A 26,124-nucleotide genomic window follows, 5' to 3' on the forward strand; every position below is an offset into this window, starting at 1 on the left:
ACAGTGAGGTGCATATTGAAGAGCTGAAGCCCAAACTTCGGATTAAACGCAGAGGACTGCTATCCAAGGGTGCTGTGATCTTGCGTGACAATGCATGTCTGCACACTTCTGCCCACACTGTTGACACTCTGCAAAAACTTTGTTTTGCAGTGTTAAAGCATCCTCCCTAGAGTCCTAATTTTGCTCCATTGGACCTTCACCTGTTTGGTCCCCTAAAAGCAGCCCTATGAGGACAAAGATTCACTTCTGATGAAGAGGTGAAGACAGCGGTGCATTCGTGGCTTGCAGCCCATCCTAAAACATTTTTTAATGAGGGACTACGAAATCTTGTTGACAGATGGACAGAATGTATTGAAAAGCAAGGAGATTATGTCAAAAGATGATGCATTTGTCTTTTCTAAAAGTTAATTAAAATAAATTCTACAGCCAGAGTGTGGCTAATTTTTGACTCATCCTCGTAGTTCCTCATCCGCTACATTTAATGAATATATGTCCTTGACCCTCCTTAGGCAAGAATCCTGTTAGGCCAGTTTAGCAAGAAGCCCCTTCCTCATGGCGCCTCTTAGTGATTTTCCAACACTGAACCCCATCACCCTGCTCCTTGGCTACAGATCCACAGCTGTCTCAGCTGCAATCAGAGATGACCATCCCCACCCCCTGCTACTGCAATAGTCTTGACTAAAGTCTTGCTTACTGTTTTAACAAGCATCATAAACTTCTCTAACAGAACACCTGCAGAACAAAGGAAAAAGGGAGTTTAAGAGGAAAACTGTCTCTTCCATTAGGGAGCAGGGTTGACAAAGTTTCTGTCTTTAACCAAGCTCTTGCTCAGGCTCCCTGAGCTTTCCATCCAGGCCTTGGGCTTCCATGTTGGTCTCTGCATTGTTCAAGTTTAGCAAGAATCCCACTAGGTGGGTTTAACCAGACCCCCACACCCCCTGCTACTAAGATGTTTCCCCTTAGTAATTTCCCATAACTGACCCCCAGCCTACTCCTTGGCCATATATCCCCAGTGGCCCATGCTGTATTCAAAATTGAGCTTCACATGGGGTTCTATATAGGGATCTATGCTGATCACTTTCTTCCTATTTCAGTAGTCCTGAATAAAATCTGTTTTTACCCTTCTAAGTGCCATCCAGCTTCCTTGACAAGGTGCAGTACAGAAAACAAAAAAGAGGGCCACTGCATCCACACATGAACACAAACACACAGGCACACAAACACACGTACACATGTACGCATGCATGTTTACACAGGGGTGCACACACACACACAAAGGCACATGCAGAGGCACCTACACATGTGCACATTTGAACACACACACATACTTTGGGGTTGGAATACCCATGGCCTTACGTAGTGGAGATCCAAGTCTTCCCCTGTGCACTTCACAGGGTAGCTGTTAGGGCCAAGTTAAAGACTGAATTTATACATAATTTCTGAATTGCAGACACTGCCCAGGTTCCCTTTTGTGCAATCTGAAACTATGGCGGCTGGATTCCGCAGATTCCGGAGTCCCTGACTTTGGTTCACTTTGTCTGGAGCTGTCTCTGTTAAGAGCCTTAGGGATCAGTCTCTCCCTCTGCTCTCAGCTGCCCTTAGGCTCACCTGCTGCCCACCCAACAGAAGCTGGGTGAGAGTGGGGCAGTCTGATGGGCTGGGGCTCTGGCTCAGGTTCTGGGGGATGCTATCCAAGGGCTCTGGGTCAGTGATGGTGGACCAGCCTCCTTTGACTCCGGAACGTTCGTGGGGCTAAAATAGTTGGCTCCTCTGGTTCCAAATTACAACCACCTTCCAAGCTGGGACAGCCAGTCTACCAGAGGCAGGGGTACACAAGGTCCCAACCTGAGCCTCAGCGCCAACAGGGTGACACCTGCCCACTCCCTTAAGGGGCTGGTACTCACTGGGGAAAGGGGTGCACACTGCACCTCGCCAGGAGCGCTCAGCCACGCCTGCAAACACGGCCCAGGAAAGCCTGCGTTTGCGAGATGGAGACCATCCGGGTGGATTGCTAGGGCGCCAGGGCTGCTGGGCTTTGTGACGTCAGCGTCAGCGGGAGCCAGGGCGGTGCCCGTTATCAGGGTGGCGGGCGGGGAGGTTTCCTTGGCGAGAGCTTGTCAGCAGCCTGAGGAAGGGGGCAGCATCCTCTTGACAGGCAAGGAGCCCGTAAAGAGTTGGCCGGGGGGGGGGGGGGGGGGGGGGCGGGGGGGGAGGGGAATGGGAGGGAACGGAGCCGGGCAGGGCAGGGGGGTTGGTAGCCAGGCGGCGAAAGGGAGGGGTAGATGGGGATGGGAGTCCGTGGAGGGGGCGAAGACCAGTGGGGAGGAAGGGGGCGGATCCCGTGTTGGGAGGGAAGTGAGGAAGGAAGAGGCAGCAGGGGTCAGGCACCCCTTTGGGGAAGATGGAGAGGGTCGCTGGTTCGCAGGAGGTCTCCCAAGTCTCCCGCAGCTCCGCTCTCCCCCATACCACCCCACCACGCGTGGCTGGCTGAAGGGTGTTTCTTGTTTTTTGTAATGTCCCTAGGATAGAGGCTGGTGGTTCATGGTTCTGCCCTGTGTGTGCCAGGGCGGTGAATGGGGGTGGGGACCAGACAGCTTGTTGAATGAGGGAATACTGGTTGCTAATTCGAATTCCCTGGAAGTTCCTGAACCTCTTCTGCATGTAAGGTGATTCTGGGATGATGGTTTCTTTCAATTTAGAAAATGGAATCACAGAATTTTTAAAACGTTTCTTCCTCTGTCCTTTTCAAATGTGTGTAAATCTTTTTACTGGCTAAATAAGCCTGTTAGTTCATCTCACATAATCAGGAATGATTCAAGGACCTGGGAGCATCTCTGAAATGTAATCTTTTCCCAGAATCCTGGGAGGAGATGGGCCTAACTTGTCATCTGGCTTCAAATCACTTTTGATCATAATTGTAGGAGAAAATTAGCAACATTATTGTGAAGACATGAAAGTAATAGGTTGTATCCACTTAGCCACAAAAAAAGATAAGGTTCCCTTCCATCTTTGTGATCCCTTTAGCTTGTGATTAGTATCACATTCTGGTTGAATGCTCATTAAATAACAAATTTTTTTTTTTCTTTTCTGTCTTTGTGGAGAGGTTTTCTGGGTTGGGAGCAGATTCTGTTGTACATTATATCTCCCCAACATTAATGTGCAGCAAAAGTTGAGAACTAACGGTGATCAGATTCAGACTCACATGTCTTCACCAAGAATATTGTGCACAGGTGTAGGTGCGGTTGCAGGTGCTGCATATTCAAAGTTTTAATGAACTGGGAAGATTGTTAAACCTGCAACAGGGCTGGAGACCCTCGGGTCACTATTGAGAATTGGAGGCAGGGAGAGTGTGGCCTATGGTGCAGCATCACCTGTGCAGCTTGTTGGAGGCCCAGAGAGAGGCTGCTAGTACCTTAGCAGCTTCTACTACTGGCTGTGGCAGCATGGCACTTGCTCAGAAGGACACATGGACCCAAATGGTCCAGGTAACAGCATAGAACATGAATCCCCCTAGAGGCAGCTTCTGTCCCACAACACCCCCTATTCTCTTTCCAATGTGGAAGTAAATGGAAACAACCCAAATGAAAGTAAGCAGAGGGTATTTATTCATAGCTCTCTGCAGCAAGGGAGATGGCCACCATCCCTTGGCAGAAATTCAGAGGCAGTCAGTGGGGTGCAAGAAATTTCTCATTGAAAAAGAGAAGGTTTCAGGTGTTCCCTGATGGAGGTTGTGGGCCTGGGGAACTGGAGCAGCTGACTAAAAGTGGAGTGTCCTGGACTGTCACTGGAGATAGCAGCCTGATGTCCCACAGGTCTGACTGGCAGCAGGCTGGCTTCCTGGGCTGGTTAGTATAGAGGGTATGTTGATTTCCTGGACAGGTTTACTGTAGACTGAATGTGTGCCCCTAAAATTCATATGTTGAGACCTAGCCCCTGTGAGGTGGGGCCTTTAGGAGGTTGATTAGGTCATGAGAGTGGAACCCTCATCAATGGGATAAGTGCCCTTATAGAAGAGACACCAGAGAGCTCCTTTGCCCCTACTATCAGGTAAGGACACAGCAAGAAGATGGTTGTCTGTAAACAAGGATGCAGGCCCTCACCAGACACCACAAATCTGTTGGTGCCTTGATCTTGGACTTCCATCTTCCAGAACTGTAAGCAATAAAGGTCTGTGGTTTATAAGCCACCCTGTCATGGTATTTTGTTATAGCAGTCAGAGCAGATAAAGACAAGACTGCTGCACATTGTGGGTCAGAGTTCTATTTTTATACATGGTCTGACCATTGTTTGTATGTTCAGTCTCCCACTGGAATGAAGCTGCTGTTAGATCAGGGCTTGTTGGACCCTGAGAGAGCCTGTCTTCTCCCCTCAGTGGTTTCCAGAGGAACATTTTGAGACCACATGTGGGGCAGTGATTTCCTGCCCACCCCAAAGCTGTCTGGGGTGATTCCCTCACCCTGCCTGTGTGGAGAGCTCAACCTGGCAGGACAGCTAGCTACAGAGAATCAGCGCAGGCTAGGATGCCTGGAGACAGCAGAGGAAGGCTGTGGATCTGGAGGAAGTTGGATGGAAAACCTATGGGTAAGATGAAGGAGTGCTTGTTTAAGGGAACCATTGACTGAAACTACCCACCCTGGCCAGGCAGGATAATAACTGCCTGCATGAGTTATCTCACAACAGGAGGTCCCATTAAGGAACACAGAACTAACAAGCTACAGCCAGCCAGAAGAATTAGGGAGGGGCCAAAAGGAGGGAGGACATGCCAGCCCATAATATTCCTGCCAACCTCCCAGAAACCTTCATGCGGGCATCCATCTTGGCTGAGAATGCATGCACCACCAGGAAGGACCCTGAGTCAGATCATGTATAGGCACAAGCAAGATGACTGGCCAGAGACAACCTGTAAGACTAAACCCATCACCATAAAACATGAGACTGCAAGCCACATGGCAGAAAGGTTCTCCTGTGTTCTCTTACCCCACTGTTCTCCACCCAGGCGCCACTTTCCAATAAAGTCTGTTGCTTTGTCAGCACCTGTGACTCCTCGGACAGTTCATTTCTGAGTGTTAGACAAGAGCCCACTCTTGGGCCCTGGAAGGGGTCCCTCTTCCTGCAACACGTAGGTATCTGAGCCTGGCCTTCAAAGCCTCACCTCACTTCATGCCTGATGACATGGACTTACAATTTCATTTCTAGCTCTTTTTTCTACTTACCTTTGTAAAGTTTGAATCATTTTATTTTGAGTTTTTTGTTGCCATCCACATTTGCCACTTTTATTAAGAGGGACAGAAAAAATATTAAAAAAATCAAACAGACTTTTTTTGTGAAATCTACAAAACTAAGTATAAAAGGAAATATAAACTTTCAAATGATGCTGTTGACGTGTTTGTAGCATTTATTCTTCTGAGGTGTAGGGGAGGAAAATTGTTTCCTCTACCATCTTAGGGGCATGTGAAGTAAACTGATAAAAGAGAGAATAACAAGAAAAGCATACACATTTTATTTGATGTTGATTTTTTAAAAATTTATGTGCATGGGGGCTTCACAGACAGAAACTGAAACATCCCCCCAAAACAACAATAACAAGAACAACAACAACAAAAACAGACTCAAGGGCTTATATTGTTGACTGAAAAAAATCACGATGTGAGAGTTGTGAGTTAAGTTTTATTTGGGACAAAATGAGGACTATAGCCTGGGAGACAGTGTCTCAGCTCTGAGGAACTGCTCCAAAGAGGAGGGGTGGGGGAGTCAGAATATATGTGATTTTGGTGGAGGGTGATACATGCAAAAAAGCACGTATTTTTGCAGAAGGTTGCTGCTAGTTACGAGGAAAGGATGTCTCTGTCAATGATTTTAGTGCTTTTCTAGGTATGAAATGCAAGAATTTGGGCTCATCATCTTCTCCTGAAAATATCTAACTGTCCAAAGGTCTATTTTGCCAGTTTTTCCCAAAGTATAGAGTGCCTCATTCCTGATCTCCACCCTGAACTCCTTTCGGGGTGTGTTGGAGGCCAGCCACTGCATTGGCAAGTGACAATCTTTGTATAGGCAAATGGCACTTGCCAATTTTTAGTTGGTGATGTCAATTTTAACAAGCTGATAAACCGTGGAGAAGTAACAAGGAAAAAGAAGGGAGCTTGAACTTCTTGGCGTGGCGAGTTGTGGGAAGGTAAATATATGCGGAAACTGACGATAGGTAGGGGTTATTTACCAAGTTTTGCTTACGCAGACTCATCTCAGACTTGTGTCCCTCTTTGGTGATCGCCTTTTTCTGGTACAAGGGTAGGGGGACACCTACACAAGGGGGATTTATGCCCTGCTTTTAGGTGGAAGAGAGAGGGCAGAGAGCTCATTCTGTGTCTGTTTTATCTCAGTTGACTTCAGCTCAAAATAATCCTATGGCAAGGAAGCATTATGGTATAAGCTCTGACAGTTATTGTTTCTTTTTATAATGTAAGTGCCTGGCAAATTTTGATTGCTGAGACGCCCACTTCCAAGGGACATTCTGAAGCCTATCTCAAATAGATATACTGCCAGCCACATGACTAGATAAAAAGCCAGGACTTGAGCGTGTACCTCCTAACCACCCCCTCCCCTCCAAGAGGCTTCTTTGTTTTAGAGATCCTGGTTGGTTTAGTCAACCAGTGATTTGGGCTTCTTGGTTTTTATGTTTTTTTTCCTTTTCTTTCTTTTTTCTCTTCCTATGGCTAAATTCTTGCTCTTACATTTTAACTTTACCAATAAAAAATGAGCTAATAAAATACTAGGCCCCTACTCTTGACCCCAATAAAAGCAGAGCAAGGCCACCAGGCCATTTGTGTTCTCTCTCTCTCCCTCCCCCCCCCCACCTTGCTGTGTGCCCCCTGGCATGCTTTCTATGCTCCAAGAACTATAAGTAAAAAAGTTTTTTTCTTCAATATTGCCTAATTATTGCTGAAGAGCATCTTGCAAAATCCTAATAAAACCCACAAGGATTGGTCCAGTTGTAACACTGGTTTGGAAAGGGCTCTGTGGGAAGCTCACTGGGCTCAGGGGAGTGCCCCCTCCCCAGGCATTTCTAGGCAATAGTGTTACTATTGTCAGGCTGAGACTGGCACAAAGCAGGCATATGTTGGATGACATATTCAAATCCATTTCAAAGGTTATTGTCAAAGATAAAGCTGGACACGAGCTAAAGGTGGTAAAGACAGATTTCATCCAGTACTATTGCAAGAGGGGAAAGAGACCTCAACTCTGAATACAGCAAAGACAGCTGGGATTTGTAGCCAGTGAGTGGAGAGAGGTGGTCAGTGAACAGAAAATTACTAAGAGCAAACATCAGTGAGAAGGGGGTATTGACAGAAATAATCAATAAACAACCTATAATAAGAATAGAAAAGAGTTTTACTTCAGCCAGACTGAGGACTATAACCTGGGAGATAGCCTCTCAGGTAGCTCTGAGGAACTGTTCTGGAGAAGCATGTTTTTCTGCATAGTTTTATGTCATGTCAGAACAAAGAACCTCCAACAGATAGGGGGACATTCATTCAAGGTTTAAAAAAGGAAACCAGATCAGCAGTGAGTCAGTATGGCCTTGGTGCCTGGGAAGGGAGTCTTACAATCAAGGGAGTACTTTACCGGCATCCTAAGGAAGACATTTAATCTTTATCTTTAAAATAGACATTCTTTACTTCTGATCAATGTACCTTTTTCTTTAATGATTGAAGCAGATGTACAATGTATGTTTGATAGGCCACAAACAGGCTGTTCTAGTCAGCATAAAATTCAAGTTAAATCATGTATAAGCCAAAATGACTTCTCCATACATCAGTATGTGAAAATTCCATCCACCAGGGGGATTCTTGCTTAAATGAATGTCTTAGTCTGTTCAGTCGCTGTAATAGGATACCATGCAGGGGGTGACTTATAAACAACAGACACTTATTTCTCACAGTTCTGGAGGCTGGAAGTCTAAGATCAAGGTGTTGGCAGTTTTGGTGTCTGGTGAGACCCTACCTCATGGTTCATGGACTCGCTTCTCACTGTGTCCCCACATGGTTGTACTGATGGAGGAGCTCTCTGGGGTCTCTTTTATAAGATCAGTAATCCCATTCATGAGAGCTCCACCCTTCTGACCTAATCACCTCCCGCAAAGGCACCACCTCCTCATACCAACTCCTTGGGGGTTAGATTTCAATATATGAATTTTGAGAGGCCATTAAGCGGTCTATAGCACTGGCCTAACAGGATTCTTGCTCAAGGCAGGTCAAGGATATACGTATACACCAAAGGTGAAAGGTGAAGAAGAAGATCAGACATCATGGGTTGGAGGGGTGGGGTGCGGCATAGCTCTTACTAAACTGACTTAGCATGATCCTTGCTAAGGGCACTGCCAGGATGAACACAAGCCCAAGGTCCAGGCCTTGTTGAGAGGAGGGCTCAGAGGAGCCTGCCTGGAGTTTGGTCAAGGAGAGTCTTTGTCATTAACAAAGCTTGAACTTGCTTTAAGACTTTGGGGACGCTGCAAGTTGCCCTCTGGTTTGTGGGAGCTGATGAGCATTTGCATACTTTGCAGTGATGTCCAAAATGAGCAGGAGAACCATCAGCATTCCTATAAACTTTAAAGTTGGCATTTTTGGGATATAATATAGGGGAAATTTGAAATACATTCAGTATTGCTTTGGGGAGTCATTTCCACAGGGCTGTGGGATCTTGGTGTCATATGGGACCCTGATGGTCTACCCACCTTGCAAAAGTGGAATCCTTTATGCAATTATTCTCAAGACAGGTACCCACTTCCTCGTGAACAAGATGTGTGCCTGTCCTTCAGGAATCTGGTGGGAATGGGCTTAGGTCAAGTGTCTGCATCCCTGCAACTTCCAGGCCTGGTTCCAGTTTTACCCTTTGAAATAACTGAGCAATTCTCTCCTTCCTCTGTCTCATGTAGCCAGCCCTTCAAATATCTGGAGGAATCCATTTTGTTATCCACCCCACACCTTTCCCACTGGCCCCTCTCCAACAGGTTGTCCATTCTTCAGCCATAAAACCTGCACTGCTGCCACCATTCTTACTTGGCCTGGTCTCCAGACAGCTCACTAACATGATTGCTTTTCTCTGTAGTTACCACAGAGCCTGCTGTATCTGTCGGGATTTTGTCATCATAACAAACAGCCCCATATCCTGAGGACACACCACAGCAAAAGTTATTTCTCATGTCCACTACATGTGCATCATGGGCCTTGTCGGGGAGGGGAAAAAACTTTCCCCCCATCCTCTTATGTTTTCCTGAGGCCTATGAATTAAGCTGACACCAGATAGATGAATAGGAGAAAAAGCATACTAATTTTCTTATGTTTTTAATTCTATGTGTATGGGAAATTCCTAGAAAGAATTGAAAACACAAATTGGTGGTTAGACTCTGACACAATTCGACCATTTAAACAAAGGACAATAAATTGTGGAGAAGTGACCAGACAAAGGAAAGGGGCTCTGGACTTCTGGGGGAGGCGGATTGTGGGAAGATAACTCAGGAAATATGTGGGAGAAACTAATGATAGATGTGGGTTGCTTATGCAGACTCATCTCAGTCTCATCTTAGTTGATAAGTCCCTCTCCTTTTTTTGGTACAAGAAAGGGGCACCTTTACAGAAGGAAATTTTCTTTAAAAATGGGAAACTTTTGCCCTGCTTATAGACAGAGAGAGGACAGAGGGCTCCTCCTGTGTCTGCTCTTTCTCAATTGCCTCCAGCTCAAAATCATCAATATGCCAAAGGAGCATATTTTGGGGTAGCATGTCCCAATCCCCTTCAGCCTCCTGGGGATTTTACTGCACTGTGTCCTCCCTCAGGAGGGCAGTTCATGGCCTCTACCATCTGGAACATTGCCAATTGCCAGGATGTAGGTCACCAGCTCTTAAAGCCAGTTATTCCAGAAAATGCCAGGAGGTCACCCTCTGGCTTAACAAAGCCCTTAATTATTTTGGGCCACAGGGACCCGAGACTCGGTGCTCTTTAGATGTCCGGCAGCATCTGTTGGGGCCTCAGCTACCTTAAGAAGTGGTGGCAACCCAGCGGACATCCTAGCCAGGCAGCCTGAGAACATGGAGCTTGCCTGGGTTCCCCTGCTGGGTTTGTGGGCTCATTGCAACAGCCAACTCCCAGCAGAGGGGCTGTGCAGGGTCTCTCAGGAGAAAGGAAAAGACACCAAGATGATACACAAACCTTCAGTTCATGATGGTCCAGAGTTGTTTTTATTAGACAGTGGATTTTCCTGTTTAGGGATCTGGTGTTACCCACTGCTGGAGGCCCTTCTTCATAGCCGAGAGCCAATCCACCCCTCTGTCCAGTGTGCACCCTCTGTACCTGAATATGAGTCAGGGCTCCTGACTCTGCTTTGTTCTAATTTCTACCTGCATTCCTTCTCAAGGACCAGGCAGGTGGGCTATCAGAGAGTTCCTGGTAGGGTCAATTGGGCAGGCAACCTGCATGTCCTCATACAGAGTGGGCAGGCAGGCAGTGACCCATTGGAAAAACTCTGTTCTGCCTAAATCACAGTTCCCAGCTTTCTGGGCCCAGCTCCTGTGGAGAGGGAAAAAGAGTTGCCCATAATGTTTTGTAAGGGGAGATGCTGTTTAAGGTATAAACTTGTAAACAGTAGATAAATAAGTTCTAGAGGTCTAATGCACAGTGTAGTGATTACGGTCAACAGTTGTGTATTATAAATTTGAAGTTGCTAAGAGATTAGGTCTTTTTTTTTTCTTAAGTTTTTTGTTTTTATTTTTTGGCTGTGTCATATGGCATGTGGGATCTTAGTTCCCCCACCAGGAATCAAACCCTCACCCCCTGCACTGGAAATACAAAGTCTTTTTTTTTTTTTCCTTTGGTTGTGCCAGGTCTTAGTTGCAGCAGGCAGGCTCCTTAGTTGTGGCATGCATGTGTGATCTAGTTCCCTAACCAGGGATTGAACCTGGGCCCCCTGAATTGGGAGAGCAGAGTCCAAACCACTGGACCACCAGGGAAGTCCCAAGAGATTAGCTCTAAATTGTTCCTTCCACAAATAAGAACTGCTAATTATGTGATAAGAGGTGTTAACTAGTGCTACAGTGGTAATTATATTGCAAGATATAAATGTATCAAATCAACACATTGTATACCTTACACTTATGCACTGTTATATGCCAATTATATCTCAATAAAAATAAATTTAGAAGAAGGTTCTATGAAGTCTCTTTGAAGTAAAAAGGAAGGAACAGGTCTTGACACTGGGCAGCGTGTAACTCAGGAGAAGAACCTCAGATTTTGGCCCCAAACTTGGTTTGAAGGAGAGCTTCATGGTGTAAATCATGCCTGTTATTCTGTGGCCTCGGGGCACGAGTCTTGTCCAGGTGCCATGGAGGAGAAGTGGTGTGTGAAAGCTCAGGAAGGCCTGCTGGCTGAGTAACCACTGGTGACAGTGTCAGCTACAATTGGCATTTGCCATGGGCATTTGTCATCTGCCTCTACAAAGATTAAATCATGTGCTGCTGCAGCTGCTGACTGCCAATGCCCCCCTGAAAGCTGTTCAAGGTGGAGGGCTGAAATGAGGCACTCTGTGCTCTGTAAAAAACTGGCAGAACGGGTCTTTAGATAGACATTTTCAGGGAGCCAACTTTATGGGCCCAATTCTTGTATCTCCTCACATCTAGAAAAACACTAAAATCCTTCATGGTGATGACTGCTCCTTGTGACTAGCAGTAACCTTCTGTAAACAATATGTGTTGATTGCATGTTTTTCCCTTTCACCAAAACCCCATATATATATTGAGCTTCCCCCCTGCCTCTTTGGAACAGTTTCTCAGAGCTATCTGGGATGCTGTCTGCTGGGCTACAGTCCTAATTTTGCCCCAGATAAAACTTAACCAGCAACTTTCACGTTGTGCATTTTTTTTAAAGTAGACAACAGTAAGGGGAAAGTTGATTTTTATTTTAAGTAACTTCATGATGTTATCTGTTAAACATAAAACAGGAAAAGAAGGAACATCTGAAAAGGCAGACATTGACCTTTTGTTTAAAAATGTACCTGGATCGGTTTTATTCAGGTAAAGAGTTCTGTAATTTTGAGTGATACTTACCTTGTAATAGTAGAAATAAGGCATGTTTCAGAATTTACATGGGTGATGTTACTTAAATATTTATTTTCAGAAAGGGAACCAGGGTAATGGTATAAAACTTACGCATTCCAAAAGGTTTACAGTGAAATTTGAGTCTCCCTCAATTAGGGGTTTTCTCAGTTCCTAGTTTCCCTTTTGAGATTGAATTCCTAGTGTATTCTTCAAGAGGTGCATATTCAATCATCTAATTATCATTTTTATCTAAATGATGGCATATCATTTAGATACAACTTGCCTTTTGTTAAACCTAACAATTTATCAGGAAATGTAAGAGCTATCTGATTCTTCCTAATGACTTCACAGTCTTCCCTTTTGAAGATATTGATTGTTTCTAATGAGTTTATCATGAAGGTGATATACTTCTCAGCCCAATAACCTAGGGCATCCAAATAGGGCATTAATAATGAATGTCTGAGGCTGATGTAGCATTTTTACAAATATTTCTTAAATATCCCACATCACACAGGTATGGGGGCAACAGTCAGAGACCCGATGTATAAGGGAAAATACAAATTAAAAATAAGAGGATTAATTCTCCTTGTTGAAATTAAAGGGACCCTTGCTCCCCTTCTCCCTTTTCTTTCATAATTTCTTCCTTTGTCCTTTTCAAATGTATGTAAACCTTTCTAGTGGCTAAACTTGCCAGTCTTACATCACAGCAATGTTTACCCAAGCACCAGAAACTACCTCTGAAATGTAATTGTAGGGGAGGAAAAATTTTTTTCCTCTACCCTCTTAGATTCTGTACCGGTGGCCTGCAAATTAACATGACAAAAGACAGATTAACGGGGGAAAAGGCATACAAATTCTATTGATGTTAATATTTTTATATGCTTGGGGGGATTCACAGAAAAGAAGTGAAAATCCAAGAAATGGTTAGACCCAGAAACTTATATACCATTTTACCAAAAGGTGTTAAATTGTGAGACGGTGAGTAGGAAATGTATGGCAGATAAGTGTTGTTTAATAAGGTCTGTTTGTGTGCTCATCTTGGTGCTAACTTTCCATCTTCTCCATGCACATAAAATTCCCCAGGGAGTGTGGGAAAACATTCAGAAATCTTTCTGAAGCCTTGAAAATGTTACAGAATATATGGCTAAAAGTAAAAAAAGTCTGTGGGCCGAGCAACTGGGTGCAGGATGTCCTGCCTGAGCAGTGGAGAAGCTAGGGGTGTGGACTTCGGAAAACCGGGTCAGTGCAAGTCAGAAAACTGCATGCACACGCGGGGCACAGCCATCAGGGGCAGGTGCTGGGCGTGGAGGCCATGGGGGCATAGGCTACCGAGGAGACACAGAACTGACCCTCTCTGGGGGCGCTGCCCCTCCTTCACTTGCACACCTCACATCACCCTGCTTGGCCCCGGAGGATGGCTGGCTAGCCAGAGACGGGTAAGATTCCTCAGGGAAGGAACAACCTAAGACAGGCACAGTCGCAGAGGGGCCAGCAAAGGTGGGGCACAGACCCTCATCCCTTCTGAGGGAGGTCTCCTGCCCCCATGGCTGCTCTGCTTCCCTCTCCCAGCTCAGATGGGGACCCAAGAGGCAAACAGAGACCTGGCCAATAGCAGCTGCCCTCTCACCACAGCAAGGATCTGTACAAGCGCACGCACTGGTGGTTCTTCTGCTGTTCTTGCAAAAGTCCACTGCCCCCAATCATGTGAGGCCCTTTGCGCAAAAAGACATACAAAAGGAAGTTTAGTTACTTCAAAGAAAACCTTGATTGTGGGACGGAACTGGGAGTGTGAGAACCTTATGCTATCTTGCTTCCTGAATGCGGAGAGCACAATAAAAGCAACGTGGGATGAATCAGTGGGGCTGTTGATCCTAGAGGTCTTGAGTCTCCCTGGTCCCATCTTTCTCTTAAATCTGTGTCTGTGTTTTTTTAAGCTTGCAGCACCCGTCATTGCCCCGAGTCTCAGAGCTGGTCTTGGCAAGGGAGGGGCTTTATGACAGTCCTAATTTCTGAGAAGTTTCTGCTTTTAGTTAGATAAGGGAAACTCTGAGATGGTGTCTTTCTGCATCTATTGAATCTCAACTGCTATCAGCTCAAAATAATCCACATGCCAAACTGGCATATTTTGGGATGGCATATTCTGATCCTCTTCAAAATCTTCAATGAAAATAATGCCCCATCTCCCAACTACCCCAACTACCAGCTATCACCTGGCTCCAAATTGCAAAATGTACCTAAAGAATTGAATGGGTTGCATCTATTCCCCTCTGTAAAAGTGAGGTAGGAGATAGATGGGTTCCAGGCTAGGCATTTACAACCGGCCTCCTGTTCACACCTCCTGGGGTGAGAAGATGAGCTCCAGGCTGGACATTCATCATTAGCTCCTTGTTTACATTTCCTGAGGCAAGAGACAAATGCTCCAGGACTAAGTATTTATGACTGGACTCCTGTCTATATTTTGATATCTGCACTTTGATATAAGAAACAACAACAGGAATAGGGTAGATAACTGGACATTGGGCACTTTTATGGCAGGGACAGAGAGGGGCTAAACCCTGTTAAGAGATCAAGAGGTCATACACTCCCCATCCTTGAGGCAAGGGAGACAATACACATGCACAGAAAGTCTCCTTGGGGGTCAAAAAGGAGGGGGCACCACCCCATAATATATGATGCTAAGGCCTTCCCATAGGCCTCTGGGCTGAAATCCATCTTGGAAAAAAGTTGTTCACGCATAATGGGGAGGGTCCTAGGGCAGATCAGGTATGGAAAAAGAAACCAGATAATTGGCCAAAGGTAAACAAAGACCCGGAAGAACTTTGCTATATAAATGTCTTAGCTGCCTCCTTACTGTGTTCCTCCTCATTAGAGAGGATGCCCACACCCTTTCTCTCTGGGTGTGCATCTCTGCTTTGTTTCTATCTTAACTAGATAAACTGTTCATTGGTGTGCTCTCCCACTTGTTGTGCTATGTCTCTAATAATAAACTTTGTACCTGCTTTTACAGTTTTTGCCTCTGTGAGAAATGCATTTTTCACTGGGGGGCAAGAGCCAGGGTAAAATAGCTTCTAGCCTCTCGCCCTGGCTGGTCTGGTGGCTAGAATTCCTGGTTTTCATCCAGGCTACCCAGGTTCGGTTCCTGGGCGGGGAATTAAGATCTCGCCTTCACACCACCGCTCACTGCTGCCTGTCTGAGATCAAAAGAATGAGATTCCTTTCCAAAGACTTTCTAAAGGCAGTCTCTTAGGTTGCTGGTGATGTACACCACATTCTGCTTTTGTGCTTACTGAATAATAAGCTGTTTTCCTTTTCACTTCAAATTTGTCTTTAGTTATATTTCTCCAACAGGTGCAGGTGTGCATGTAATCAGTGGGCTCCTAGCACCACCACTGCCCTTCCTTCTATGGGGCCTTCTAGGTACTGGCCACCAGTGCTCGCTGTACTAAAGGGCTCACATTTTAAGTCCTTTATCTCCTGTAGTTGTGAATCATTAGAGTAAACCAGTCACTGTATGTCACAACAAGGACAGTGTTATATTTCTTAGGACTCTTGGTGACAAATGACAAACCCCAAGTCGAACTGGTTTAAAAGTATGGCACATTTATTAAAGGATATCAGGGCTCTCAGCAAGCAGGCCCCCAGGAACAATGAGATCACAGTCCCTAGCTCCAGCCTTCTCTGTCTTTCATCTCCCATCTCTTCTATTTCAGTGCCCACTGTTCTATTCTGGTTTTTTCCATGTGATGATAAAAGCTGTGACCAACAGCTCCAGAGTCTCATGCTTTTTCAGCTCTATCCACTCGAGCAAGAGTAAAGAAAATCTCTTTTGTCCCCAAAGCCAAAAATCCACCACTGAGTGGGAGAAAGAGAAATAACCAATGCTAATGCTAATTTTAATTGTAATTATTATAATTTATTAGCCAGCTCAAGCCATGTAACAAATACCCCAGACAGGGCAGCTCAAACAGCAGACATTTATTGTCTCCCTGCCTTGGAGGCTGGAGGTTTGAGATACAAGTGTTGGCAGCCCTGGTTTCTCCTGAGGCCTCTCTCCTTGGTGTGTAGACAGTGGGTTGCTGTGGAAAAACACACTTCTGTGTGTTTCCTTTACTATCAATTCTCTAGTTCACCTCTGACACTTCTGATCACTAAATGTGTGTGTGTGTGTGTGTGTGTGTGTGTGTGTGTGTGTGTGTGTGTTGGAGTGGTGTTTCCCCAAATCACCAAGCAATCCTCGACACCAGCTAGTGTCCTATAATTCAACTCAATTCTGATGCTATCCACCTGGAGATAGCATCAGACCCCCCCCCCCACACACACACACACACACACAGGTTAAGGGCTTAGTTGTAAAAGACTCCTCCCCCTTCAGATGCCAATCAAAAGTCCAAGTTGTCACCTGTACTTCTGACCAGCCCATGAAGATTCCCAAGACCCCTCTTTGGGTTCAATTAATTTGTTAGAATTGCTCACAGAACTCAGGAAACCCATTTACTCACTAGATTACCGGTTTATTATAAAAGATATTAAAGGATACACATCAACCGCTAGATAAAGAGATACATAGAGTTAGGTCCCAAATGCAGGACCTTCTGTTCCCATGGAGTTGTGGTGCACCACCCTCCTGGCACGTGTATGAGTTCTTATTAACCAATCTGGAAGCTCTCCAATCATACTACAGGGATTATCATGGGCTTCATTCCATAGGCACAGTTGATCGAATCATTGGCTATTGGTGATTGAACTCAACCTCCAGCTGCTGTCCCCTTCCTGGAAGTCAAAGGTGGCAATGAAAGTTTCAAACCTCTAATCACAGGGTTGATTCCGCTGTGCAATTAGCCCTTATCCTTTCCAAAATCACCTCATTAACATAAACTGTCGTGATTGAAAAGGGCTTGTTACGATTAACTAAAGACACCATTATCACTCTAGTCACTTAAGAAGTTTCAAAGGTTTTAGGATCTATGTACTAGAAATGGGGATGAAGACCACATATATATTTCTAATTGTAAATCACAATATTACAACTGTTTTCTCCCTGTGTGCTCACATGGCCCTCTGCATGTCATAATCTCCTCTTCTTATAAGCATGCCAGTCACATGACATTAGGGCCCAGCCCACCCTAGTGACCTCCTTTTAACTTGCTGACCTGAAACAAATAAACTGGTTTTTTCCAGCAAAGATGGGTTTATTCCTGATCAGCAGAGAATTGCAATTCTGGGTCTAGCAACCATGGTGAGCTTTGTGCAAGTCTCCCACCAGATAAGGGGGGAAAGAGAATGCTTTAATGGAGAGGAAAAGGAAGTTGGAAGGGTTATAGTGAAAACAAACAAACAAAAACCAACAACAAAACAAAGTCTATGTCTTTTCATTGTCTGAGTCATTGCTGGGAAAGATGAGTCTTTCTTTTCCCTGTTGGGCTCTGCTATCAGCTCAGGGCATGAGAGATCCTTGTTCTGGTCTCCTAACCCTATTTAACTGAGGTTTCGGTGTATTAATTTTTTACATTACTCCCTTTTGATTAAGATCTTTGAAATCAGCACTGATCAAGAGTCGGATTTTTTAGTTTCAGTGACTTTCTATCTCAATGTCAGGAAGGATCGTTCCTGGGTCCTTTCTTTCACATTAGAAAGAAAGTTGCACAGATTGGAAATCTATTAGGCTCACATTTGAGTAACAAGGAGGGGTAGGAGGGAGAACTCCCAGGAACTTTTAATCTGAAATCCATGTTACCAATATCATAGACATTGGAGATAATCTACGGTTTTAGGTCACCACCAAAGGCTTGGCAACAAAACTGCAACAGGCCTGGTCTGGATATCTTGGGAAAGCTTCAATTCCAAATGTCATTCAAGGAAATCTTTACTTTCAAGTCACCAGGTGGTGTGCAGATCCAGTCAAGAGTTCAGTGCTTTCTTTAGTTGTGTCATATGAATTCAAGAATCTATTCCCTGCAAGATAAAGACTTCATAAAGCACACACACACAAAAGCAAAAACAGAGTGCAGATTTGGATTTATTTAAATGCAGTCTAGTATTGAAGGCTAGAACTGACTTCAGAACCAAAACACAGCTGTCCCTGGACACTCTTGGCTTTTTAGATGGCCCTTCAAGGACTAGTCACCCATTAACTTACATATACTCTCTAAAGATACCAGTTTCAAACTTCAGAAGTTTTGTGTGCACTACTTTAACCGATGAAGATTTTGAACCTTAAGTCTACCGGATAACAAACGGAATCAACGAAACTTCAAAAACCCACTCTTGCATACTGGTAACATTGAGCTATCACTGGACTGAAGCACACCGCGCTGTTTTTACAGACTTCCTTCACTCAGCTCTAAGCATTCTGAAAGTGCAGACCAAACAGGGACAGTAGGGATGGATTTTATCGCTATTGACTATAGTGACTTGGCAGTGCTTGCCTAATTAACTTACCAGAGCCTCAATAAAAGCTCCCAAGCAGTGCCAGTAGAGAAAAAAAAGTCCTTACACTTTTTCTCTAACCCATAGCTCAAGTTATCTCCACACAGCTCCTGTTAGGAATGTTTGATTAACCACCCCGGTTACAGAATTTCTTAACCATTCTATGGGGTTATGAAACTTGTTACCAGATACACACACAAAGGTTGCTTAATGTCTTAGAGATTAACTTTCAAAGCAAGATAGTTTTAAGCACTAGGGACCAAACAGTGACTTCATACAGATAAACCCCAGTAAGTCACCACGCTATCACGTAGACAGCTACGTCTTTGAGCAATCACGAAGTAAAAACACCCAACTAGCTGAGCTCAGTGCACAGTCCCTTTTGTGAAGAAGAAGTGGCTCTGAAAAGAGCCTTTGGGGTGAAATAAAGATTAGCGTGCAAACAGCCTACACACGCTCTCCGCGGATACGGCGTGCCAGCTGAATATCCTTCGGCATGATAGTAACACGCTTGGCATGTATGGCACACAAGTTGGTGTCTTCAAAAAGACAGACCAGATACGCCTCACAAGCTTCCTGCATTGCCATCACAGCGGAGCTCTGGAAGCGCAAGTCGGTCTTGAAGTCCTGCGCAATCTCGCGTACCAGGCGCTGGAACGGCAGCTTGCGGATCAGAAGCTCCGTGGACTTCTGGAAGCGACGAATCTCTCGCAGTGCTACAGTGCCCGGACGGTACCGGTGAGGTTTCTTCACACCCCCGGTAGCTGGCGCGCTCTTACGAGCTACTTTGGTAGCCAGCTGCTTCCGTGGCGCCTTGCCGCCAGTGGACTTCCGCGCGGTCTGTTTCGTTCGTGCCATGCCTCTGCTGTCCCGAGAACTCTGGAGATGTTACAGCCTTCTCCGACGCTCGCAGGATGCCTAAGCGCGCCAGCCTGCCTACTTTTATACAGGCTGCCGCCCTCCCATTGGCCAGTTGCCGGGTGGCGTGATGGCAGGCTAGGCTCTGATTGGCCCGTGGGGCATTCCGCTTCGGCGCCTGCCCCTTATTTTCGGGTTGTGTGGGCTTGGTCCCACAGTCAGGCTGGCGCACTGGGGCTCCCGCGTCAGCTCGCAGACCAAGCCGGTCTGGGTCTGGGTGGGCCTTGGGTCTACGTTCCAGTGTGTCGTTGTTGGTGTTTCATCTCCGTGCACAGCTCTTTTGTTTTTCCTCAGCACTCTCCTCCTCCCTGTGAGCCAAGGAGGGAGGAAACTTCTAGAAGCTTGCCCTCCACTTTTGGCCTGTAGGTGGTGTCAATTTGAATTTTCCCCACAGATAGTTAAAGGAATTCCCTCACCCCTTGTGCCCTGTAGAGAACCATCTTCCCCATATGACTTGGATAAGACTCATGATGCCTGCTTGTTGACCCATGATGAGGCCAGGCACAGACCCTGCAAATCCCTGTCCTTGCCTCATGTATGATTACCTGAACTGCTGGTCCTTACTGATGGTCCTGAACAAGATGCTCATTTGCTCAACTTCGGCTCAGGGTCTGTCCTTCCCCTGGGCTCTAACCTTTGGCCTTTCCTAAGGACTGGCCAACCTCAGGGTCAAGCCGTTCCTGACCCACCATCCCTGCAACCACTCTGGCATCCCACTTTTTCTAGTCTTGTTCTCTTCTCCAAATAAAAGAGAACCCCTCATTGCCTAACTCTGTGAGATGCTTGCAGACCTTAAGGCCACAGCAGAATGTGCTATCCCAAAATATGGTACTTCAGCGGGAAAGATTATTTAAGTTAAAGTCACTTGAAAACCAGCAGATGCAAAAAGAGGCTTCTGATTTCTCCTTTTTCTTCCTGAAAACAGGAGTTAAAACTCCCGTGTGAAAGATGCCTACCCTGTACCAGGAGAAGAAACATTCTATCACCAAGGATGGGAAGACCAAAGAGGATTCTGCACAAACTAACCTTGTTAATTCTTAACTTTAGACCCTTGTATATTTTAGTTATTTTTCCATAATTACCTTTCTTTGTTCCATCTAACATAAAAGCATTTAAGTTTTGCTGTGTCTGTGGGTCATTTTCTTATGAGTGCTCTTGAGTCACAGTAAAACTTAAATGCTTTTCTCTTGTTAATATACCTTTTGTTACAAAATCCCAGCCAAGACCTAAGATGGGTAGAACAAAGAATTTTCCTTTTCCATTGTAATAGCCCTTTCCCTTCCCTTGCAATGATCCTTTCAGATAAAAGACTCTGCTTACTAAATCTGGATTTGTTTTTTATTTGACAGTAGTTGTTACACAGAAGCCCTGCCAGCCCTCCGCCCCCAAAGTTAGGTCTGGTTGGCTAGGAGAGAGGTAGAGAAACCAGAGGGACCAGCCTAAGCTTGCCCTGGTGTATATGACGTAGGTCTGACCCGGTGCAAACTCTTCATCTCACTGGGACACTTTGGTTAATCTTCTCAAAGCTGTCACTCCTTCAGAACAGGCAGTGTCAGAATCTCTGGGTGTCGCCAGGGTTAAAGGGACAATAATGGATGGATGGATGGGTGGATGGGTGGATGGATGGATGGATGGATGGATGGATTTCAGGTACCAGCTGTGACCTCTGCAGGAGCACCACAAAAAGAGCCCTTTGGGGCTCATGAGTAGAGCTACATAGGGGCCTCCGGAGGGGCAACTACTCAGTTGGCTCTTTGAGATTATTTGGGCGCATGTCCAAGGCCTCGCTTTTCTGGCCATGAGAGCTTTAGTTTTGGTTTTAGATTCTCAGGGGCCTTGAGCCCCAGCACCACCTGGACATAGGGCAGAATGTTACCTCATTCTATGTCTGAGCAAACAAACATACAAAACATGGAATTGGGGGCTGCCTAATGCACAGCAAGATTTGAAACCATAATCTACATTTACATGTAAAACCTCCTGTCTCAGCTGACAGTTTTCATGATCTCAAAACTGAGTTCCATGTGGTTCCTACTCCCTTAGAGGGACCAAAGCCCTGAGAAAAACATCTCCTAAAAAATCTTCCCAAGAGGAGAGATGTCATCTACAAACTGAAGAGAACTTCAGATGCAGACAGTCCCTGGAGGGATTGACTTATCTAGGATTCCCGCATTTCATAGATCAGGGTGTGTTTGCTTTGTGTATATACACAGGACCAATTACTAGCTTCTGTGCTGTATCTGAGGGAAGCCCTCCTTAATCTAGAAAGCCCTTTTTCTTGCTCTCCTGCTTGTAGTATTTGCATGTACAACTAAGGAAATAAAGGGTGTTGCATAATATTTTGTTGTAGGTTCTTTGAGATTTTGGGGGCGCAGCTGGTTAATCTTGTTTATCATCACTGTAAGATCCTTCTCCAATTAAAAAACTCCTTGTTCTTCATAGCCTGAGTGACAGCAAGCCTGGAGCCATCTGGACTTTCATGAGCTCACTGTAAAGGCAGAGTGGGGTTCTCAAAGGGGTAGGTGGTCCTGGGTAAACAGTGTATGAAGTGATGATGTGCTCTCCCAAGGCCCTTTCAGAACTGATGAGGAAAAACTGTTAGGAAGAACCCATTCTGAAACCCCAACTGAGACTCCATTTCTTTGGCTTCGTTTTCAGGAAACTCCTCAAAAGTCTTGTTTGTACCAACTATCTTCAAATCCTGCCTTCTCATTCTCTGGGCCTGGAGAATAGCAAGTATTCAGTCAAGATGACAAGGATCCCAGGAGGAGATGACACTCACTATAGGGGGATGGGGTCCACCCTGGACCCGCACATCATCATCCACCTTAAAGCATCCACAGAATGCATGAAGCATGAAAATGCCTCTGAAGCCACTACCCATTCTCCAATTTAAAAACTCTCCAATCCAAGTTCCTTATAACAGGGTCTCCATTGTGTTTATATCCATTTTATGAGGTTCGGCTTGAGGTTGTCTCCACCGTAGTGAACCCCCACTGCCTCAATGGTAAGAAAGAATTCTGCCACATCTAATGATCCTTTGTAACTTTTTGTTTTTTTGGGGGGTTCACTTTTGTTTAGTTTGAATAGATGGCAAGAATTTTAATCTTTTTTTTTTCTCGGTTCTATGAACCACTCTGGTAGTTTGGTAAAAGCTCAGAATACTTAAAAATATTTTTTAATGCATAAAGTAAAATGCCTTAGAATGTTTTTAAATGCATAAAATAAAAAAATTGCAAAGAATCAAAGTTATCAAAACATATACAAATTATCAAAATATATATAAATTTGTCATATAGTTATAAATGTGCACTTTTATCAATGCATTAAATAACAACTTCTAAATGGGGAAGATTTGTAACTACTATCATTTGAAAGTGGTTATGGGCATTAAGGATGTTTAGAAATCTCTGTCATGGCCGTACTGTGATATGATTCTATACCCTATCCTCTATTTAGCATATCAATGATACTTCTTTTTAAGCTTCTTTAAGTGATATCACTAGAATTTGAAATGTAGATTTATAACCAATCTCAGCCCACTTTCAAATGACACTATTTCACTTCATGGGTAATGCAGGTAACTTATAAACATGAATAACATACTATTACCATTTCTTCCCTTCCATCCTTTATAATAGGGGTCCCCAAACCCTGGGACCTACTGCCTGGTGATCTGAGGCGGAGCTGATGTAATAATAATAGAAATAAAGTGCACAATAAATGTAATGAATCGAATTATCCTGAAACCATCCCCTTCCACCCTGGTCCCTGGAAAAATTGTCTTCCACAGAACCGGTCCCTGATGCCAAAAAGGTTGGGGACTGCTGCCTTATAACACCACTGTCATTATCCAATATATTATTGCTGTTACCATCTGAACAGTTATCAGTTTTTAAGAATAGAGAAGTGAAGGATTTTATTTTACCCTTACTTATTCTTTCTCTAACGCTCTTCCTTTCTTTATGTAGATCTGTGTTTCTGAGCTTCATCATTTTCCTTCTCTTTGAAGAACTCCTTTTACCATTTCTTGCAAAGCAGGTCTACTGGTGAAATTCCATCCATTATTGTTTGTCTGAGAAAGTCTTTATTTCTTCTTCACTTTTGAAGAATAACTTTGCTGGATGGAGAATTCTAGGTTGGTGACTTTTTTTTTATATCATCATTTTACATATTTCATGCCATACTTTTTTCATTTTCATGATTTCCAATGAGAAGTCTTATCCTTGCTTCTCTATAGTTAAAGTGTTTTTTCCTCCTCTGGTTCTTTCAAGATATTTTCATCTTTTATTTTCTGTAGTTGAATATGATATGCCTTGGTGTAGATTTTTTTTTTTTTGCTCTTTTTCCTGCTTGGTTTTGTCTGAATCTCCTGGATCTATGGTTTAGTCTCCATCATTAATTTTGGAAATTTCTCAGCCATTATTCAAATATTTCTTCTACTCCCTCCTCTTCTTCTTCTTCTATTCTTATATGCTGTATACTTTATCCATTAGAGCCCTTAACATCTTAATCACAATTTTAAAATTCTAGTCTGATAGATAATTCCAAAACCTGTGTCATATGTGAGTCTGGTTCTATGCTTGTTTATGAATTTGGACTGGGTCTTTTTTTGCCTTCTGAAATGTCTAGTGTTTCTGGTTGAAAGCTGGACATGATGTACTGGGTAATAAGAACTATGGTTAATTGGCTTTGAGTGTGAGAATTTATGTTATTCTGGACTGGAGCTGGGCTGGGCTGTGTTTAGTGTTGATTTTAGCTTGAGGCACCAGAAGCTTCAAATTCTCCTGAGATCCTTATTTTTGTCTGTCTTGTTGTCTTTGAGCCTCTCTAAGAACTCTGTCTCAGATACAGTCTGCCTCTTACAGCTCTCTCAGACATGATCTGCCGTTATTCTACCGGAGCCCTGTTAGGGTGGTGGTAGGCTATGAGCAGGGGGAGTGTGCCCTAAGGCTGTGATGAAATCTCAATCTCTTGGTGATCTTGTGTCCCTGGGATATGACCTTCACAGGTGTTTCTTAGCTGTTTTGCTTTCTGTAGGTGAGGCAGGAGGGTTAGAGGGGCTGGAGTAAGAGGCATACCCTTCCCTGGTGGGCTAAAGCTGTGCTGAAATGTTCCCTTGTTGTGGAGAACACTCTGAGTGTATTTCACAATGGTTGCTTTTCTCCTCCCTTGGCCAGAACCAGGAGGGGAGTTTTCTCTTATTTTCACAAAGAGCAATTGGTGGGGTCGCTGAAATTGAAATAATGAAAGTGTGTGTGATCTTATGATTTATTGTAAAAGGTACATATTTGGTTTTTGTTCCTGTTTCTGGCACAGAGCTCCTAAAATGCCTAGAATTTCCTGTGATAAGAGCAATAAAGGTGTCTTTTGTTATCTTTATGAAGTGATTTTGGGAAGCCCCTAAGGATGGGGGCTGGTTGCCAGGGCAACCAACCATGTAATTAGAGGGACCCACTCCCCCCACCTCCAAGGAAGGGAGGGGGCTGGAGGTTGAATCAGGTGCCAATGGCCAGTGGTCTAATCAATCACACCTAGTAATGAAGCCTCCATAGAAACCCAAAAGGACAGTTCCAAGAGCTTCAGGGTTGGTGAACATGTGGAGATTTGGGGAGAGTGGTACACTAGGAAAGGGTGTGGAAACTTCACATGCTTTCTCTCATGCCTTGCCATCTGGCTGTTCTAAGTTATATTCTTTCATAATACACTGGTAATCTAGTAAGCAAGATGTTCCTGTGAGCTCTGTCAGCTGCTCTAGAAATTAACTGAATCTGAGGAGAGAGTCATGGAACCCTCTGATCTATAACCAGTCAGTCAGAAGCACAGGTGATATCCTGGGGTTGTGATTGGTGTCTGAAGGGGAGGAAGTCTCTTTTAAGAGAGAAAGATTCTTTTATGAATGACATCTCCTTCTGAGCACGTTCCTGCCTGGTGCCTTAGTAATAGGTGCTTGACCATCACTTCCAGAAAGGTGCAGGCAGCATGCACCTGGCTCTTGCCCAGCAAGCTGGCCAAATACATGGTGTCTGAGGGCACCAAGTGCACCAGCTCCAAGCAAGCATCAGAACCAATGGCTGTCTTCAGAGCTCCCTCTACTGTCAGGAAAAGAGCTGTGGCATCCATCAACTTTCACTCCAGTTTCCAGCAGGAAACATATCACCATAGGATACTGATTCAGAAAACAAGTTTAAAATTGCTTATTAATTCCTCCTCCATTATGGGTTGAATTGTGTTTCCTCCCAAATTCATATGTCAGAGACCTGACCCCCAGTACCTCAGAATGTGACTGTATTTGGAGACAGGGTCTTTACAGAGGTGATTAAGATAAAATGAGGTCATTAGGGTGGGCCCTAATTTAATATTACTGATGTTCTTTTGTAAAGCAGAAATATGGACACCTAGACACGCACAGAGGAAAGACAATGTGAGGAGAGACGGAGAAGATGGCTGTCTATAAAGGAGAGAGGCCTGAAACAGACACTTTCCTTGTAGCCCTGGGAGGAAGTGACACTTCAGACACTTTGATTTTGAACTTTGGGCCTCCAGATCTATGGGACAATAAATTTCTACTGTTTAAGCCACACAGTATGTGGCGTTCATTATCAGCCCTAGAAAACGAATACACTGCTTTATAAATTTCTACTTTAATGTGTCTCCTTTCTTATATATTGCCCATGGCCATCACCCTTCATCCCCAA

The 26,124-nt window shown here is 44.5% G+C and overlaps 2 protein-coding genes across 4 annotated transcripts in view; both read right to left on the bottom strand.

The window, feature by feature from the left end:
* Positions 1–26,124, bottom strand: part of TRIM17 (tripartite motif containing 17) — a 43,153-nt gene that overhangs the window by 6,757 nt on the left and 10,272 nt on the right. Inside the window, exon 1 of one of the 3 annotated variants that reach the window (XM_057708708.1) lies at positions 5,214–5,270. The exons of the other annotated variants lie outside the window; for them this stretch is intronic. The gene's annotated coding sequence lies outside the window, so the exon portion shown is untranslated. Of the gene's footprint in view, positions 1–5,213; positions 5,271–26,124 lie in introns of those variants that run through there. 3 annotated transcript variants of the gene reach the window in all.
* Positions 18,956–19,366, bottom strand: H3-4 (H3.4 histone, cluster member). Its single transcript, XM_057708710.1, has one exon. The coding sequence runs from the start codon at positions 19,364–19,366 to the stop codon at positions 18,956–18,958; it is 411 nt and encodes a 136-aa protein (XP_057564693.1).

Source organism: Hippopotamus amphibius, chromosome 15, assembly GCF_030028045.1.
Source record: "Hippopotamus amphibius kiboko isolate mHipAmp2 chromosome 15, mHipAmp2.hap2, whole genome shotgun sequence".
Taxonomy (NCBI): domain Eukaryota; kingdom Metazoa; phylum Chordata; class Mammalia; order Artiodactyla; family Hippopotamidae; genus Hippopotamus; species Hippopotamus amphibius.

Coding starts and splice junctions, on each gene's coding strand:
- H3-4 (XM_057708710.1), bottom strand. CDS start 19,366: ATGGCACGAACGAAACAGACCGCGCGGAAGTCCACTGGCGGCAAGGCG.